The sequence below is a fragment of the Hoplias malabaricus genome, chromosome 5, assembly GCF_029633855.1.
Source record: "Hoplias malabaricus isolate fHopMal1 chromosome 5, fHopMal1.hap1, whole genome shotgun sequence".
In the NCBI taxonomy this organism is placed as follows: Eukaryota; Metazoa; Chordata; class Actinopteri; order Characiformes; family Erythrinidae; genus Hoplias; species Hoplias malabaricus.
This window is the reverse complement of record NC_089804.1, coordinates 45,959,952-45,976,974: the sequence shown is the minus strand read 5'-3', so window position 1 is coordinate 45,976,974 and position 17,023 is coordinate 45,959,952. Positions and strand designations below refer to the sequence as shown.

At 38.1% G+C, this 17,023-nt stretch overlaps 1 protein-coding gene across 2 annotated transcripts; it reads right to left on the bottom strand.

Moving 5' to 3' along the window:
* Positions 1–5,698: 5,698 nt before the first annotated feature.
* On the bottom strand, positions 5,699–16,622 carry LOC136696603 (chemokine-like protein TAFA-4). 2 transcript variants are annotated; one of them, XM_066671151.1, is made up of 5 exons: positions 16,222–16,622; positions 14,657–14,762; positions 12,082–12,237; positions 9,190–9,314; positions 5,699–6,475 (listed from the first exon to the last, which is right to left on the bottom strand). In XM_066671151.1, exons 2-5 carry the CDS (start codon positions 14,760–14,762, stop codon positions 6,464–6,466), a joined length of 399 nt encoding a protein of 132 aa, XP_066527248.1. In that variant the 5' UTR covers positions 16,222–16,622; the 3' UTR covers positions 5,699–6,463. The 2 variants fall into 2 exon arrangements, with proteins under 2 accessions (XP_066527248.1, XP_066527247.1); XM_066671150.1 differs by having other exon boundaries at positions 16,406–16,622.
* Between the last annotated feature and the right edge of the window lie 401 nt (positions 16,623–17,023).

Genomic DNA, 17,023 nt, shown 5'->3' with positions numbered 1-17,023 from the left:
TTCACATGTCATTCAGCACACCTGAGAGATTGTTTACATTATTTTGGAAGTCATATTTTGGAAATGAACACATTTTAACTGCTAGTTTTGGACACTGTATTTTAACGGGAACTTTGTTTTTCTATTAATATTTATGTTTAGAACCAGGCTGACCAATCAGAGCTCTGCGTTTGGCATGACATTAAAATCTGCATAGACTTTGCCATTCAAAATATTTGACTTCATGGGATAGGTCTTTACAATCAACATGTCCATTGTAGAAGAATGATTTCAGTCATTAAATTATGAACGTCTTACATTTAAATTGCTACTTTAGGTATACTCTAGCTTTCTTAGAACACAGAGTGGAGGTTAGATGACCCGTTCTCTACATGTTTCATTAAAGCCTCACCATTGGCACTACTGTGTGCTGGCCATATCATAAGTGATGCGCATGAGTCTGTGAAAAGAAGGGTACAATGTCCTTCTCTCTTTCCTTCAGTCATCATAATGCTTGCCAATATGGGCATTTTTAAATTAACATAAATGATATCCTCCAAATCTGGTGGGCTGCCTAGTGACACTGTATTAGCAGCAGGTTACTGGCTTCACAAAAAAAATGTAAATAGTTTTTTGAAAATAAAGATTCTTTGCGGGTGAAATATTTGCCTTCTGTTGCATCACAGATTTTGCTACCTTTATTTATCAGGGTTTTGGTTGGAGGCACTCAACTTAAATCAATCCAACAACTGTAGTCAAAGACCAAAATGGCGGCCAGGGTGGGTGTACAATATTTCATTGATTTAAAAAAAAAAAAAAAAAGGTCAAAAACAGGAACAAAATAGGGGGAAAAAAAGCTGGAGAAACACAAATTTATAAAAAAAAATAAGTGACAAAACAACTAAGTTAAATTTGAATTCCAGGGAAGTATCTGAGATCTTACAAGTTTGTGAAAAAAAAGTAAAAGTACTGAACACTCTCAGAGCTAATAGAATAGGCCACAGGTGAACAGAACCATGAACAGGCAGAGCCAGAAATACCCAAACCAGAAATCATAAATCACTGTGGGTTTTTTGGCCACACTAATGTCAGAGATGTGTGTCAGTGTAATTGCAAATATCTATAATTCACAAGGAAAAACAAACAAACGAAAGTGACCAGAATTGTTGTGGCTTCTTGTTGTGGGCTCCACATGTGCTGTATCTCGACTGGATGCTGCTCTAATCACCATGATTATATCACATGTATCAGACTTTGCTGTAGAGTGTAAACAGGGCCTAAGGTCATATGTAAACATGCTGTGATTTTACTGGATGATGATCTGAAACCCTTGAGTATGTTATACAAAGCGTAATCAGGCCAATAGTAAAGAGTGTCTTTGGCAGTTCAGCTATTTTAATGTGGTGTTGAACAGAGAAATATTAGCTGGTTTAAACATAAAAGAAAAAGAGACCTGACCCTCTCTAGCTGGTGGCGTCTCTGTTGCATTGCCGCTGAGTGAACCCTTTTTACGGTGACTACAAGGAGTTTCAAATCTCAGTCAAGGTAAAGCTTCTTCCACTGACTCTAATTAAATCTGGCACCATGACCCAGCGCACACCACGGCCTTCAATCAGAATTATTAATGAGCCACTGCTCCATCAGGAGGTGTACAGCCACTTCATATAGAATAAAATATAACACTTCTTTTCTCTTTACTGTTATTCACATGTAAAACTGAAAAGAGCTTTATCGAAACTGAACCACTCTTTGTAGAGTGTCTGCTGAAGCATCTGATCTTTAGCAGCAGTGGATTAGATTATGATTGCCCTGTCACTTTGTGTCCAAGACAGTTTCCATTCGCTGATAGAAATGACAACTCGCGGTTAAACACGTTGGAAAGGGCACGGTGGCATTGTCCAGGCACTGGATCAAACATACACATGAAGTCATCTCCAGCTTCACTTTCCAGTGCTCTTTCATTACCTCATTCAGTGCCTTTTGAAATGTCAGAGCAATTAATCTTAGCAACTAACAAGAGTTGCTCCATCAGATCATTACCAAGTGCTCATGCTAATTTACATATCATATTTACCCAAAACAGGCTTTGTCCACCTCATTAAAGCTTTTATTTGACTAGTAATACCCAGATACACAAGTACAATCTTGTCAAATTGAACTTGAGACTGGTGGAATATGTCATAATCCGATGTGTTTCATGTTTCTCCAGGTTTTCAACAGTAAATATTATGTTGATGGATCTGGCCCTGGTAAGCCATATATATATTTATATATATATATATATATATATATATGGTTGGCTGGTTGGTGGACGACTACTGACGTGCAGACTCACCAATTAAATGTTTACAGAGAAGGTTATCGACCAATAACGGTAGCTCTGCAGTCAGACCATCAAATCCGAAGATTTTAGGCTACTTCACCACTCCCCATTCTCACTCAAGCGAACCAATCGGAGTAGGGGAGGGCGGGACTAGTTTGTGAACGAAACGCTTCTCCAAATTCCATGTAAGCTCTAGAAAAACAAAATCCTGGACGTTTGTGAAATTCTGCATGGACGTTTTTTTAAGTCTAAAAAAGAGGACATGTCCGGGTAAAAGAGGACGTCTGGTCATCCTATGCACTGAGCAGCACTGCTGGTATCTGTAATGTGTACAAATATGTCAATATAATCCCAAAAGAAAAATAAACAAGCACTTCTTCAACTTTTTAAATGACTTTAGTAAAATATGTAAGCATGGCATTAAATGCTGCTGACTTCAATGACACCCTTTTCATGGTTGACAAACCTGTGAAAACCCACTGTCAAAGAGTTCATGAAGCCTTATCAGATCTAATGCGTTCTGACTCTTGAGGGTAGGGCTTTTTAACTTGTTTTCCAAATATGAGATGAAATCAGTTTTACTTTGAAGATCTGACATGTTGCAAATACACACAAACCATTTAAGGTCCTTAAATCCGGGTCTGCATGTCACTGACTGCTGACTCTTTTATCTGTAAATGTTAAAACAGCATGCTTTAGCACTGTGTCTGCTACTTCACTTGTTTGAAATTCTTACAGCAGCATCAGCAATATCCCTTTAAGGAGCTGTACATTAAATCACACTTATACTTTCCTTTTAGCCAAAGCTACTGAGCTGCTCAAGATTTACCTTAAAGTAGCGTGAGTTAATACAAAACATATTACTAATTATTATTAGTAGTATTAGTATTATATATTTTAATAGTGTATATTGCAGCTAAGCTGTCCACAACCATAAAGTTTTGTTGACTTCTGAGTGGCTATCTACACATCCATACACATGTGAATCTTTTTATAAACCTGCTCTTTGTGTCCTGCTTCATAATTGTTTATTTTCCTTCCGCTACACATCACCATATTTAACAAGAAAACACATGTGGCTTGTAAATCAGAGGAAAAACTTGAAATTACATTTTTAAACAAATAAATGTCAGCAGGCATTCAGATAAAAGCCATTTAACCGAATTCCTAGACAAACAGACGTGACACCTATAGTGATCTAGAGCAAAGAGGAATTTCAATTCAGTTCATACTAGAAATCCCCAGTTCTCCAACAGGCAGCCATTAACATCATTAAGAATGTCAACAGTACTTAAATTCATGCTGGTCTAATTACTATAATCACTTTCCTTGGAGGCTTGTACTGTATATTCCTCAAACTGAAATATATTGATTTGAATATTTCCTAATTTAACTTCCCTCTACTAGCACTTAGCCTGTCAGATATAATTTGAATGGGAATTACAGTGTATTTGAAATATTTGATGAAATGTGTGATTTGAATTTTACATTTTCTCCACTCTTGGTTGAACTGAGAGCTCAGAGAGGCAGTTAAAAAGTGCAAAAATAGCTTTAATCCAAAATGCTAGAAATAATCTCTACCGCTGAGAATGAGTTGCTGAGAAGTGTTGCATTTACCACTAAAGGAAATAAAAATCAAAGTATCTCAGACTAATAATATAAGGAATAAATCATGTGAAATGCAGAGGTTTAGTGGATGAATAATGTCTCAGAGGAGGCAGGAAAACCTTGTTTCCGCAGATACCCTGCATCACCAGGGCTTTTTTTTTCAAAAATCACAAAAATACATAAGATGAAAAAGTAACAAGATACACAAGAATGTAATACATGAAATAATAAATATATTCAACTTTGATATAGCTACAACTGTCTCTCTTTTTCCACACACTGCCAATATCAGAACAAGACCTTGTATCTTCATTGTTTTTGCTTATTTATTTTTATTGATGATCTTTAAATTTCATGAGGAAAGGCCTGACACAAATGTGGAAATATTACTTGGAAAAAGCCTCTTTAATTAACTAAAGGTTAAACACCTGTTTCCTTGTCCTGTTAAATATGATCTGTTACAACTTACAGAAGTTACATTTTGTAGTTTTATGATAACTGTAACGTGTGTCAGCTCTACTTTAACTTTTCCATCAAAGGACCCTGCTGGTCAGATATTTGGCTGGTGGAACTCCCTCAGCACAGTAGTGACACCAACAGGTTAACATCATGTAACTATGCTGTAACTATGCACCACACTGATATGAGTGTATCACAGTGATGATACTGGAGTTTTACACACATCAGTGTCACTGCGGGGCTAAGAGTAGCCCACCAACCAAACCAAAAATCAAACAGGGTGAAGCATCATTCTCAAACTGTACATCTGCAAGTGGACAAACAAAGATGGTGTGTCGAATGAAGTGGACACAGTAAATAAAAATCACTGCTGTGAATGATCCATGAAAATCCTATTGACAACACTACATCATTAAATATCTAGCTGTTGGTGGGTCAGGGATGATCAATGGTGGTCCCTCTCCATGTTGGGAGAAAAAAACCCTCAGATTTCCAAATGGGTAACTACAGATAATCTAAACACATTCTTACCTTTTAATGGACAGTAAGGTATTAAGATTATTGTAAATTCTGGACTATTTCTAGTAATGTGTTCAAATTTTGAGCACAGCTGGAGATTTAAATTTGCATATAAAGAAACTATGGAGATACCATTTTTTTTCTGTCCAGAGAGCAACCTAAATCTAGACATATATGTGTCTGTTTGCCTCTCTCTCTCTTCTTCTTTTGTCAGATTAGCACATCAAACAAGCCATTTTAGGCACAGAGTCCCATGTTTAGTTGCTTTTTCAGGATTGCAGGTGGTGTCAAAACAGTCAGATTGAGATAAAAAAGGGTTGATGAGTATGTGTGTGTGTGTGTGTGTGTGTGATATTTGAACATTTGCATGTTAGTCTTACTCTCACTTCCACAGTCAGAAAGACTGCATTAGGCTTTTATTGCAATGTGAGTGTGATGTCAGAAATCATCAGCTGCATGCACATCCCTGCAAGGAACTGCTGAACTTTAGTAACTCTGATTACTCGTATCTATAAAGTGCCCAGACAAAAAATAATTTCTTCTCCAATTCTTGGTTACACATCCCCTGGCCTATTAAAATCAATCCTAGTAAGTATGGATTACACCAGTTTCTTGACATTTATATTTCTGACATTAGCGTGAATAGTTCATCGTTTAACATGAGGTAGGGCTAATGCAAAGTTAGGAATCTTGCCCAAGGACTCTTACTGGTGTACAGGTACATTTAAAGCATTTGACAGACAGTCTTATCCTGAGCAATTATACATACATTCTCATTGGTGTACTGCAGTGTTCCTCCCTGAGCTGGGATTCAAACATTGTTTCTGCCTGTGAAAGGTTCAAAAGATCACTCACATTCCATATGCTGAAATACTGGGACAATTTCACTGAGGAGTAAAATCCCCAGATCTCAAACCCAGTTCTCAATTTTGAACCGCAGGTGAGATTTTGAAACAGTCACATATTTATTTTGTCTGAAATGTGCACTCGTTTTGTGAAAGAGTGGTCTTGACTGGACAGATACTCAGAAACAGGAGTGTAATCTATACCTAGCAGAACTGAAGCTGTTTTTAAGGCAAGAGTATATGTGAACAGGTATTTTATTATTATTATTATTATTATGGTGAACTTGTACACTTCAGACACAGAGAGTGAAAGAAGTAGGCAATGTCCAGAAATACATCAAATTTAGTTCAACAGCTGCATAAAAGAGTCAACAGAACTAAATTTCACAAGAAATACAAGGTCATGAATGTTGTATAACTTTTCCCTGGTCTTCCAAAAGACAATGAGCAGCAACAAATGCTGCAAACATGGAGATAAAGCTTAAAGATTGGACACTTTATAGTGAAGTGAGCTGGTGTGAACTCACTTTATGTTTAAGTTAATCTTATGGTAAATACTTTACACACTCATTACTTATTCAGCAGAATGTGATTGTGTGTGTGATCTGTATATAATCAACACTTGCAATACCTATTTCAGAGCAGCTGCAGTACATACAATATGTGTTTATGATGGGTTATCATATTTCCACTGTGTCTCGCGAGTATCAGTCTTCATCTGGGTACTATATCATCGTGTAACCTAGATGAAAAAAAAAAATGAAAAAAAGAATTAGGACCAGTAAACTTCACATCAAACAGAGCTGCTACTTTGTAGTTAAAGCAACACCATGTCAGATTTGGCATTTTTGCTCCTGGGCTTTGAATACTGTTGCAGAGTGTCATTCACATTTACAGCACGGTCGTGAAATCAAGTCTGCAGCCTCTTTCTCTCTTCCTCACTTCCTTAGCCTTTGTTGGTGTGTGAGAGACAGGTACCATAAAACGTTAAAGCACAAGCAGTTCTTGCAAGAGGTTTCCTGCCGGACTCCAGAAGTTACATAATGTACTGTCTACCGTGCTCTAATTTTTCTATTACAGGTCAGTGGAGCATCACAATGATTTTGAAGCTATAATTTTTAAGGTAAAATGCTCCATAGTGTTGCTTTAAATAAAGTACATAATGTAAAAAAGTCTAGAAACTGAGAATTTAAAACATGTTTGGATTCCTCCATGTTGTCCAAATTCTCTGGAACCAGTGTTTCACAGAACCCTCCACCAACGATATATTAGGAAGATAATAATCAAATGTTTTGGCTCACTTCAGCTACACTGAAGCTGCTTTTAATGTGTATGTTTTCTGTGACCTTGCAGAAGTAAAGTAACAATAAATAACATTTAATTAAAGAGTGCAAAATACCTGTGTTTCAAATCCATTTATTGCTTGTGATGTTATATTTGGAAAGGTGTGGTTCCTTTTTTTAGGGTGTATACACAGCTAGCTCATTTGCTACCATCTTCACCTGGGGTTTTTTTGGGACATTGTATCATTTACTTTTGGGTTAGTTTCACAGTGCAAAAATTACACATACAGCAAATTACACAAAGCGTGTTTGCTTATTGGCCAAGGATTTGCAGGGGCGGGGGGACACAGGCACCCAGGTGCATTTGCCACCAGAAGTACCACAATTAATTCCCAAAAGCACTGTTTTGGGCTCATTCTGTATACAGCGCTGCACCAAATTTCCTGCAGAAGACAAAAGAGGAAGGCTTCCCTGTGCCAAGACAAATGAATTTTTCTTTTAAACCATCACTCAGTCAGTAAGGCAGGATCCAATGCCATTTAGATTCAGATCAGTGTTCATATTTCATCCCACTCTCAGCCCACTGAAGCAAGGTTCGCTTGGAAGTTGACCAAGACATGCAAAACGATACAGGGAAAGCATAGTGAACCATGTCTGAACACTTGAAAACTAGGAAAATATGATAAAACAGTTTATATGGAAATGGAAGGCTGTTTCTCTGTGAGCATGCAGACAAGGAGAACACTGGTCTGGAGGTTTTGGGTTGCACCATATTTATGTTCCAACAAAATGTCACTTGTTAAAAAATAAATTCATACTGCAAGTAACAGTTATTGCTCCTTTTAAATGAAATGGTAAAAGCCATTCATTGTTACTCATGAGAACAGATATACCTTATGCACATATATAATTCATTCATTATCTGTAACCGCTTATCCAAGTCAGGGTCGCGGTGGGTCCAGAGCCTACCTGGAATCATTGGGCGCAAGGCAGGAATACACCCTGGAGGGGGCAATTCTAAATCAGAAATGCTGAATATTTGCATGCTTTTTTACTTGCACAATTACATTTTTGCTAGTGCATATAGCTTTGTTAGGGGAGGCACGGTGGCACAGCAGGTGATTTCTCAGTCCACAACTCCAAGAACACAAGTTGGTAAGTGGATTGCCGACTGAAAAGTGTCTGTAGGTGTGACTGTGTGCGTGTGTCGCTCTGTGAAGGACTGGCGCCCCCTTCAGGGTGTGTTCCTGCCTTTTGTCCAGTGATTCCAGGTAGGCTCTGGACCCACCGCGACCCTGAACTGGATAAGCGGTTTCAGACAATGAATGAATGAATGAATGAAATTACTTTGTTAAACATTAAAATTCAATACCTGATCTAACGTACGTTAAAACCTATAACAGATCAAAACCTGATTACACCTTCAAATTAGCAGTGTATGTGGTCTTTTTTTAAGGAGATCATTCCAAATGGTCATATGTGGTAATTAACAGTAATCTATATGCTAAAGTGTTCTGAAGTCTCCTCCCTCACCCACGACTCTATGGCTTTCTGAGAGATTGTGAGTGACAAATTACTTTCATCTGGATCCTAAAGTAAAAGTCTAGTCTGGGAGGAAATGTCTGCTGGTCCTCCCACAACATCCAGTCTAATTTCAAAATGCAACCAAAAACTGTAATACATAGAAACCCTTTGTGTGTTTATCGACGGAGCGGCTTAAACTATCAACGCCTACATCTGGATTTTTGTCACTTGTCCCTTTAAAACATGAATACATAGTGAATTTAATGGAAATCCTCATAACACTCCTGGGATAATGGTGGGACCCCTGAATAAGAAAAACTACAGATACGGATTAAAATAAAAAATAAAATATATGTTCATGTGATCGTAATATCTTTCTGGTTTTTCCATATGTATTAACCTGAGATAAAATATGAATCTGTCCATCAGCCAATACTACACATCAGCAAAGTCACAGATACATGATGGCAGTGGTGTTGCAGAGGGAATTTCTAGGTCAACATTATTGAACATCATGCTCTTCAGTCAGCATGTGTAAGTGCATTGGTGCTGGGGGTCAGGACATGAGTCAGTCAGTGTATTCTTGCTCTAGGTTATGGGAAATGTACTGTGTCCAAAGGATCAGACTGGGTCTCAGTCACTCCCTCACCTTGGTGGTCTTCACTTTGTTCCCTGAGCTGCAGGACCAGCCTGTGAGGTCAGGAAGCACTTTACACTCCTCACCTTCCAGACAGGGCTCCATCTGACACCACCACTTTAACCTCACTATAGACGCTGAGAGAGAGAGAGAGAGAGAGAGAGAGAGAGAGAGAGAGAGAGAGAGAGAGAGAGAGAGAGAATAAAATACATGAGAATGTAGGAGAGGGTTAAAGAGAGTGGAGAAATAGAGTTGAATGAAAGTAAAATGTTAAGAAGTGTGAGAAAAAGAATGGGAAAATAGAGAAAGTAAAAGAGAGATAACTATAAAGAGATAAGTTTCTACTATAAAACAGTCTTCTGAGGTTTCTGTGTTCTAAGCAACATCACCACAGGCTCTTAGAGACTGAGGAAAGCTCCACAACATTTATTTAACGCTGTAGCCTATACTACTGCACACGCACACACACCCTGTGGATGGAACAGAAGACAGGGTTATGATCACGTACACATTGTCAGATGCGTAGTGTGTGCTGTGAGCAGAGGGAGTAGTGAAAGTACAAGGCCAGCAGTTGTTTCACTGCTCAGGAGCTCAGAATTCAGCTGCTCTCAGACAGGTTATCCCCCTCTCTGACATGAAACTTATACTTTAACATAAAAATATGCTCACTGTCAGCATTATGACTCACCTGACAGAAGCCTGACGAAACTACTGTGATACTGGGTATGGAAGAAAATATATGTACACCCTCACTAAAAAATGTAACAGCACTCACATATCAACTCTCTGTGTTCAAATGATATGGCCAATGATTGTATATTTTAAGGGTTGTTTCCAATAAGATAAATCAGCACATTAATACAGATTGTCTACAATTATTTGTGGTAAAAAAAATGCTATATTTACTTGTGCTCCCATTAGAGGAATTTGGAATTTTTTTTTTTAATTTTGTGAAAACAGCAATTGCATTTACACTGTGTTACCATTTGGAGTCAGTTTTAGCACTGTGGCTTAGTAAAGGTAAATGAGTTGCTCTGAATTCAATTTTTTCCCCCGCAGAGTAAAATCTCATTCCCTGCAAAAATAAAATGTCAGTAGCTTGCCAAATATTCCGAAACTTTCATGACTAAAATCTGTGACATTTCAACTTGAGATAAAAAGCTGGCCTTAGTTACACCAGTGTTCAACCTTACTGAGTTTTACATCACTGAGTTAATACTGCCCTCTGCTGGACAGTCCTCAAGGTAATAACTAGGACTTGATTAAAAAAAATACTCATATTAATTAGAAGCTTTGTAATTAATTAATCGAAATTAATCACATTTCAATATTTAGCATGAGAAATATTGATTTAAGTTTGGTTAATGAATGAATCAACGAACATAAGCTTAAATTCAAAATCTTGTTTATTTTCCCACCAGTCTACTCCCAGTGAATGGGTCAGTTTGTCTGACGTGGACTTTGACATTTAGTTTCTGAATGTGAACCCCGACATGTGGTCGAGTGTTGACTGGTGACACTGTTTCCTGTTTGCTGTAATCCCCCGCTACTTCGCGGTTCATCCTTCGCGGGTTTTTTCAATGGGGCTTTTTTTTTTAACATTTACATGTATTAGACTAGGCCTGTAGGTGACTAAATATATCAATTACAAGTATTTCTTACGTACAGTACATGTATTGTTCATGTCCACATCCGAATGAAATTTACTGACGCTAAATCAAAGGTTAGGAATGACTCTATTAAAGAAACTGGTAGAATATCACATGTAGTTCCAGCTGAAAATCATTATAGAATGACTGTTTAATGCAAAGGGTGGGTTGTTAACCGCACAGGGAGGGTTTTAAAAGTCCAGATACTCGTTAAATTGTGATACATAAAAAAATATCTTTCCTCTACTTCGCGGAAATTCGTTTTTCGCGGGGGGTCTTGGGATCTAGGGATCGCTGTACTGTTAACATTACTGACCTGCGCACTAGCCCCAACATGTTTTGCGTTGAGGTGGTAACGGTGGAAGTGCTCGTGTGATAAGCGAACTCCCGCGTAAAGTGCAAATAACAACATTTTTGTTTGTACTTCGATCTGGAAGTTTCTTGTATTTAAATTTCCCATCCACCAGCGTAGTCTCTTCCGTCATCTCCATCACGTTCATCACATTGTGAGTCATTATAATCTGTATGTCTGGAACTCATGCACTGCGAAACTTTCCAAGGTGCGATTAAAATGCGTTACATTTTTTATTTTCCCCGTAATTAATTAATCGAACTTAACACGTTAAAGTCCCACCCCTAGTGATGTCACATTTCTGGTTCCCTGCTCCACTGAGCATTCCTCAGAACCAATGGATGTAAAAAATGAGACTACATTAGCAAGTCTATTAATACATTTATGAATTCTACACGGTTTGAAGTAAGTGTGGCTGGTGCTTATGCTGGTCGTGAAGGTATTTTTAGCTACTTTAAGCTCATTGCGTAACTACAAAAGTAAAGAAGCAAACTTCAGGCACTGAGCAAGTCTTGACTGACCGACTATTACTGGGACAGGCAGGAAGAAATCATTTCTGGTCAAACGTCTTCTTTAAGGCTGAAAACTGCATTAATGCAGATGTTTTCTGTGACTTGGCTGTTTCCTGCACGCTGTGATCAATCATTAAAAGCTGAGTGGTTGTCTTACCTCCATCTGTTTCTGAACATATGGCGGAATGCAATTTTCACATCACAGTTTTACTTATAACTTACATTAATCAATGTGACTTCATACATTTTAACTCAGGAAACAAATGGCATGCAGTTATTTTACAGAAAATTACTTTGTTTACATTGTGTTTCTATTTCTGTTTTAATTTTGGGGAGAAAAATAAATTGAAATTTGATATTTTGCCCAAAAAAAAAAAAAAATCAGCCCTACCATCCACACACGAAGGTCGAGCATGGGTTGTCCCTGCCACCTGTCCGGACAGACATGAACACTTCACTGTCTGAGATCTCTCCTCAATCTTATTCTTATTACAGCAGCGACGAGCAGCCACCACCTCACACGTCCCAGGGGTCACCCCAGACTGACCTGAGAGAGAGCGGTACAAACACTTACCTTATACCTACAATTATTAGCATTTTATCATAAACATACCATCACTGCTCAAATAAAAACATCTATATACATTTTTTAAAACCATTTTTAGTTTACTACATTATCTGAATACAGCAGCAGTCCTTCACCTTGTGTGAAAACGTCATGATGAATGGACCAAGAGAAATGCTTCAAAATTACTCTGCATCAAATCTCCATTGAAAGTTAAGACATTTCTTGTCCTTCTCCTGTAAAGTTGCTATTTTGGGGATACATGTTTTTCACTGAGACCCGCTCTGGTTGACTGTGAGAAATTTGGTGTGTTCTTCCCATGTCCACGTTTGTTTCCTCTGGGTTTCCTGTGGATTGGCTACACAAATGTATCCATAGATGTGAATGTGTGAGTGTGAAATGAACTGGCGCATCCTCCAGGGTGTGTCCCCAGTGATTCCAGGTAGGCTCCAGGCCCATGATAAGTGGTTACAGTCTATGAATGAGTGTTCTTCATTGGATAGTGACAATATACAATAAAATATATAATTTTGTAGATGTACCATTACTCCTACTAAGCCCACCACTGCTGAGATATTAAATTTTAGACACCACTTATAATGTGGGATTACAGTTATTTTAAGGTCATTCGGTCACATACACACAGCTTGTAGTATAATATCTTTAGAAAATCACTAATATTGGGATTCATGAGATTTAGCTGCACATGAGTTTTAGGTCACAGTGCTCGGTGCCAAGCAGTAGTTACAGCGGTATAAATCACTTCGGTGGCAATCCATCGTTCTAGAAAACAGTTTAGTGAAAAACCACTCCAGCGCCAGCTCTGAAGTTCTTGTCTTTGAATGCAATTAAATCTTCAAACACCTAGTCTAATGGTTTCCCAGAAGAGTAGTAGGTGATACTGCTGCAGTGGACAATAAACCATAAACAAATACCTGTACTTTTAGGAACAACGTTTTGTAGGAGCAGGTGTTCACAAACTTTAGGCCATATAGAGAATCACTGATAATACTTCACTTACATACAATATCCCAGAGCTCTGAGAGCTTTCATAAATCATATTATAACAAAGAAACATCTTATCTATGCAGTGTTTAGGCTGCAGTTCCTTTTGTACGTTTTCTAGAATCCAAATATATTTTCCGACTCAAAGGTGATGTGATCTACTTTGTGGATGAACACACTGCGACTCCTTGCTGAAGAATCCAACGTTCAAATCAGAAGATTCCCAAAGACAACAGCAAAAATTACGACACCAAAAACAGGCCTTAATTTATTAGTGTACATTAACCATACAAACTCAATGTTCAATATATAGAAGTGTGTGGATACTAATGCGCACACCCTTTATGCATGAATAATCACACAATTTGGCCAAAGGTTTATGGACAGCTTTTCGTCCAACCTTTCTTCTGATATAAAGGTTTTTTCACCTTTTGCTCTACAGTAACAGCTTCTACTCTTCTGTGTAAGCTTTATACTAGATGTCAGAAAATTGCTGTAAGGATCTGACTGCATTCAGCATTCATGAGAACATTAGCAGTGGTGGACAGTAACAAAGTAAATGCAATTCATTACTGTATTTATGAAAATTACAGATACATTAAAAAGGTACTCAAGTATTTCCATTTTGGGCGACTTTTTAACTTTAACTTTAACTGCACTACATTTCAAAGTCAAATATTTTACTTTTTATTCCACTACATAATGAAAATCTGCCGTTCCTTTTGTTTTTTTTGTGGGAAAAAATCATAATATGTCTGAACAAATCGCCCGGCTCCGCACAGCTCTCCATGCAGCACCGTTGCCAGGAGACAGACGGATAGTGTAAGTGCACCAAAACAAGTGAACAAATTTCATTGGATGATGAAACATTCCATTTTCAATCAAAGAAAAAAAAAAAACGTGAAAAAAATTATATAGACACTCAGAAACGTATAATACAATTTCATGTTCAAGTTTAGCGCAGATTTTATTAACTTTATTTATAATAAAGTTTAATATTTAAAAATATTTTAGAATGAAAAGGTCTGGTTCAAACAGGAGTTATGATTTTTTTGTGAATCTTCCAAAAGATTGCCAAAATTAACCATTTTGTCTGATACACTACTTGTCTATTGTGTAATTTACATTTGCTCCTCAGCTACGTTTGGCTGAATTTTTTCATAAATGGTAGATGTTTTTCAGTCCATGCATTACGTAACGAGGAAAAAGCCCTGTTTTTGAATGAACATTTGTATGTTTACAGTATGTATTTATATAATCAGCTCCATTTAAATGTCATTAGAACTGGTCTCGATGGCCTCTCAGAGGAGCACTGACCTCCCAGAGGAGTGATGAGGCTCAGTGTCCAGCAAGTATAATGAGTCCAGAGAGAGCGAGAGAGATAGAGAGAGTATACCTGGCTGGCCTCTGGAGCTTTGGTTGCCGCTGGACACTGACTGAACGCACAGGAACCAGACACACAGCAGTAGCAGTACACCACTCAGGACCACTTTCTCATTCATCTATGGGTGAATCAAACAAGAGAGAAAGATTTCACTCACTTTCTATTAGCATTGCTATGTTTTAAAGCATAAATGCCAGGATGAGGTCTTGGTCCAGCTCACCATTAAATGAATACTTTAAACCAGATCTTTATGACCTGCACTTGTATCATAAAAATCATTACAATTACAGTCATTGTGACATGTTTTTTTTGCAAAAAACAAAATCTTGTAGCGTTATTAGCATTTGCCCACTGACGTGTTTTGAGTCGAGGTTTTCTATTCTCTCCAAGGACAGAGAAATTATTGTCTGAGGTAATCATTCACATATGCTACAGATACAGGTGATAGACCTTTTTAGAAATGTTGGAGTTAAAGTTTAATTTGATTTAGAGAGGATAATAAAAAAAACTATTTTAAAACTGTCATTTTTACACAGTGCTAAAAAAGGGCAGTGTTCAGAGAGAGAGAGACCCTTGTGTTTGTTGTACTGTCAAGTAATATTCTTTGGTGTTAATCTGATCTTCCATCTATTGCTCTTCCCAACAGACTCCCTCTAATATCCTCCAGTCTTTCATTTGCTGACAGCTGCTAACGTCACACTATCAACTGGCTGAAACAAGTGCAAATGACTACTGGATGAATAAAGCTTTGATTTTACAGTGAGTAGTTTTGCATCCATGACAACGGGCTAAAAGTAACATCTGGTTTAAAGTTTGATTCACAGAGAAATCACTTTATCTTGAACTGTTTTAGTACACTACTGCATGGAATTGGTTTAGGTCTGTCTCCAAACACTCCAGAAGCTTAAACACTGTCCATATAGTGGATAGGGGATCAATAGCTCATCCAGCACTCATTCAGCATTATAAGTAAGAATGTCTAAACATTTGAGCAAATCTGCTCATCCAACGTTTCTTATCGAATCAGAGGCATTCATTGGTAGATTCCCCACTTTGCTGAAGTAAATGAGAAGGCTTTACACTAGAAGTTAGAAGATTGCTGTGATGATTTGCTGGCATTCAGAAACAAGAGCTTTGGGGAGGTTATTGTACGCAGCTAATAGTATAAAGATGCTTAGTTTGGGATTCGGTGAGAACACTGACCCACAAACAAAATTTATAAAGTTTCTCATAAATAGGCCTGTCTTTCACTGTCATAATTATCACTTCACCCCTCAATTATAACTCGACTTAGATCTCAGAATCACGAGGTTTCACCATTAAGATTTAGTTTCTTTTGATCATTTAAGATCTGATAATGACTTATATTATTATGGGATAGACCGTTACCTAAGACACGATTTTATTATAATGAGCGTGTAATAAATGATTGTTATACGAAGGTTCAGTGGCGAATACAGAGGATAGTGAAGGTACACGCTCGAGGCAGAAGTGGGTTCGTAGTCGGGTCCTCGCTGCACTGTTTACTGCGGAACGGAAAACTCAAAGTTTCAGCCTCGCGATTTACTCAGACCTACCTTTTAAACTTGGAGAACGTCAGAGGTTGTCGACAGTTGGATTCCTTTGAGGCACTTGGTCGAAGCCGAGAATGTATGTTTCTCGCAAACAGTAACGGTCATGACAGGTCACGGAAATTACAGCCATTCACGAGAAATCAAAACAACTTAAACACAGCAAATAATATGTTTATTAGTGACTTACGGCTGAACAAATGACGGAGACATGGGCAGCTTTTGTGCTGTTCCTCCTCATCACCTCAGCTCCACGTTCACCTGTTTCTCAGTGACGCCCCATTGGAAAGTGAAGACCCACCATTCCGCCTCTGAGGTGAATAACCCGCTCCAAGTGGAACAGCAGGAAGGAGAAGGCACAAAACGGGTACAATAACTCCACTCTGGTCCTGAATATTTCTCCTTTCAACCACGCGGTTTACTCTTGGTTGTGGCAAGACGGAAACCCAGTTCAATTATCTGGGCAGGATGATGCTTTATCCATCAGGGCAAACTTAATCAAGGGACCATCTGCTCTGGACTAGACAGAGCTCCTCCATTACTACTCTAAAGCAGATTACTGGGGTTTGTTAACAGTCCTCCACGAAAGTTTTACATTCTGACTATGGTTTTGACACCAGTACAGTGCTTCAGAAGCTGTACACCTAACCATAGAAAACAGAGTACAGTAACGGTGGTATGTAGTAAAACCTTCCTCTAAGTTATAGTGCTGACCCCGGAGTAGAAATGAGGCCCTATTCTCCATATTAAAGGTCAAAGAACAACAGTGACATTGAAGCTGTAATTGTACAATAGAAATATTGCACAG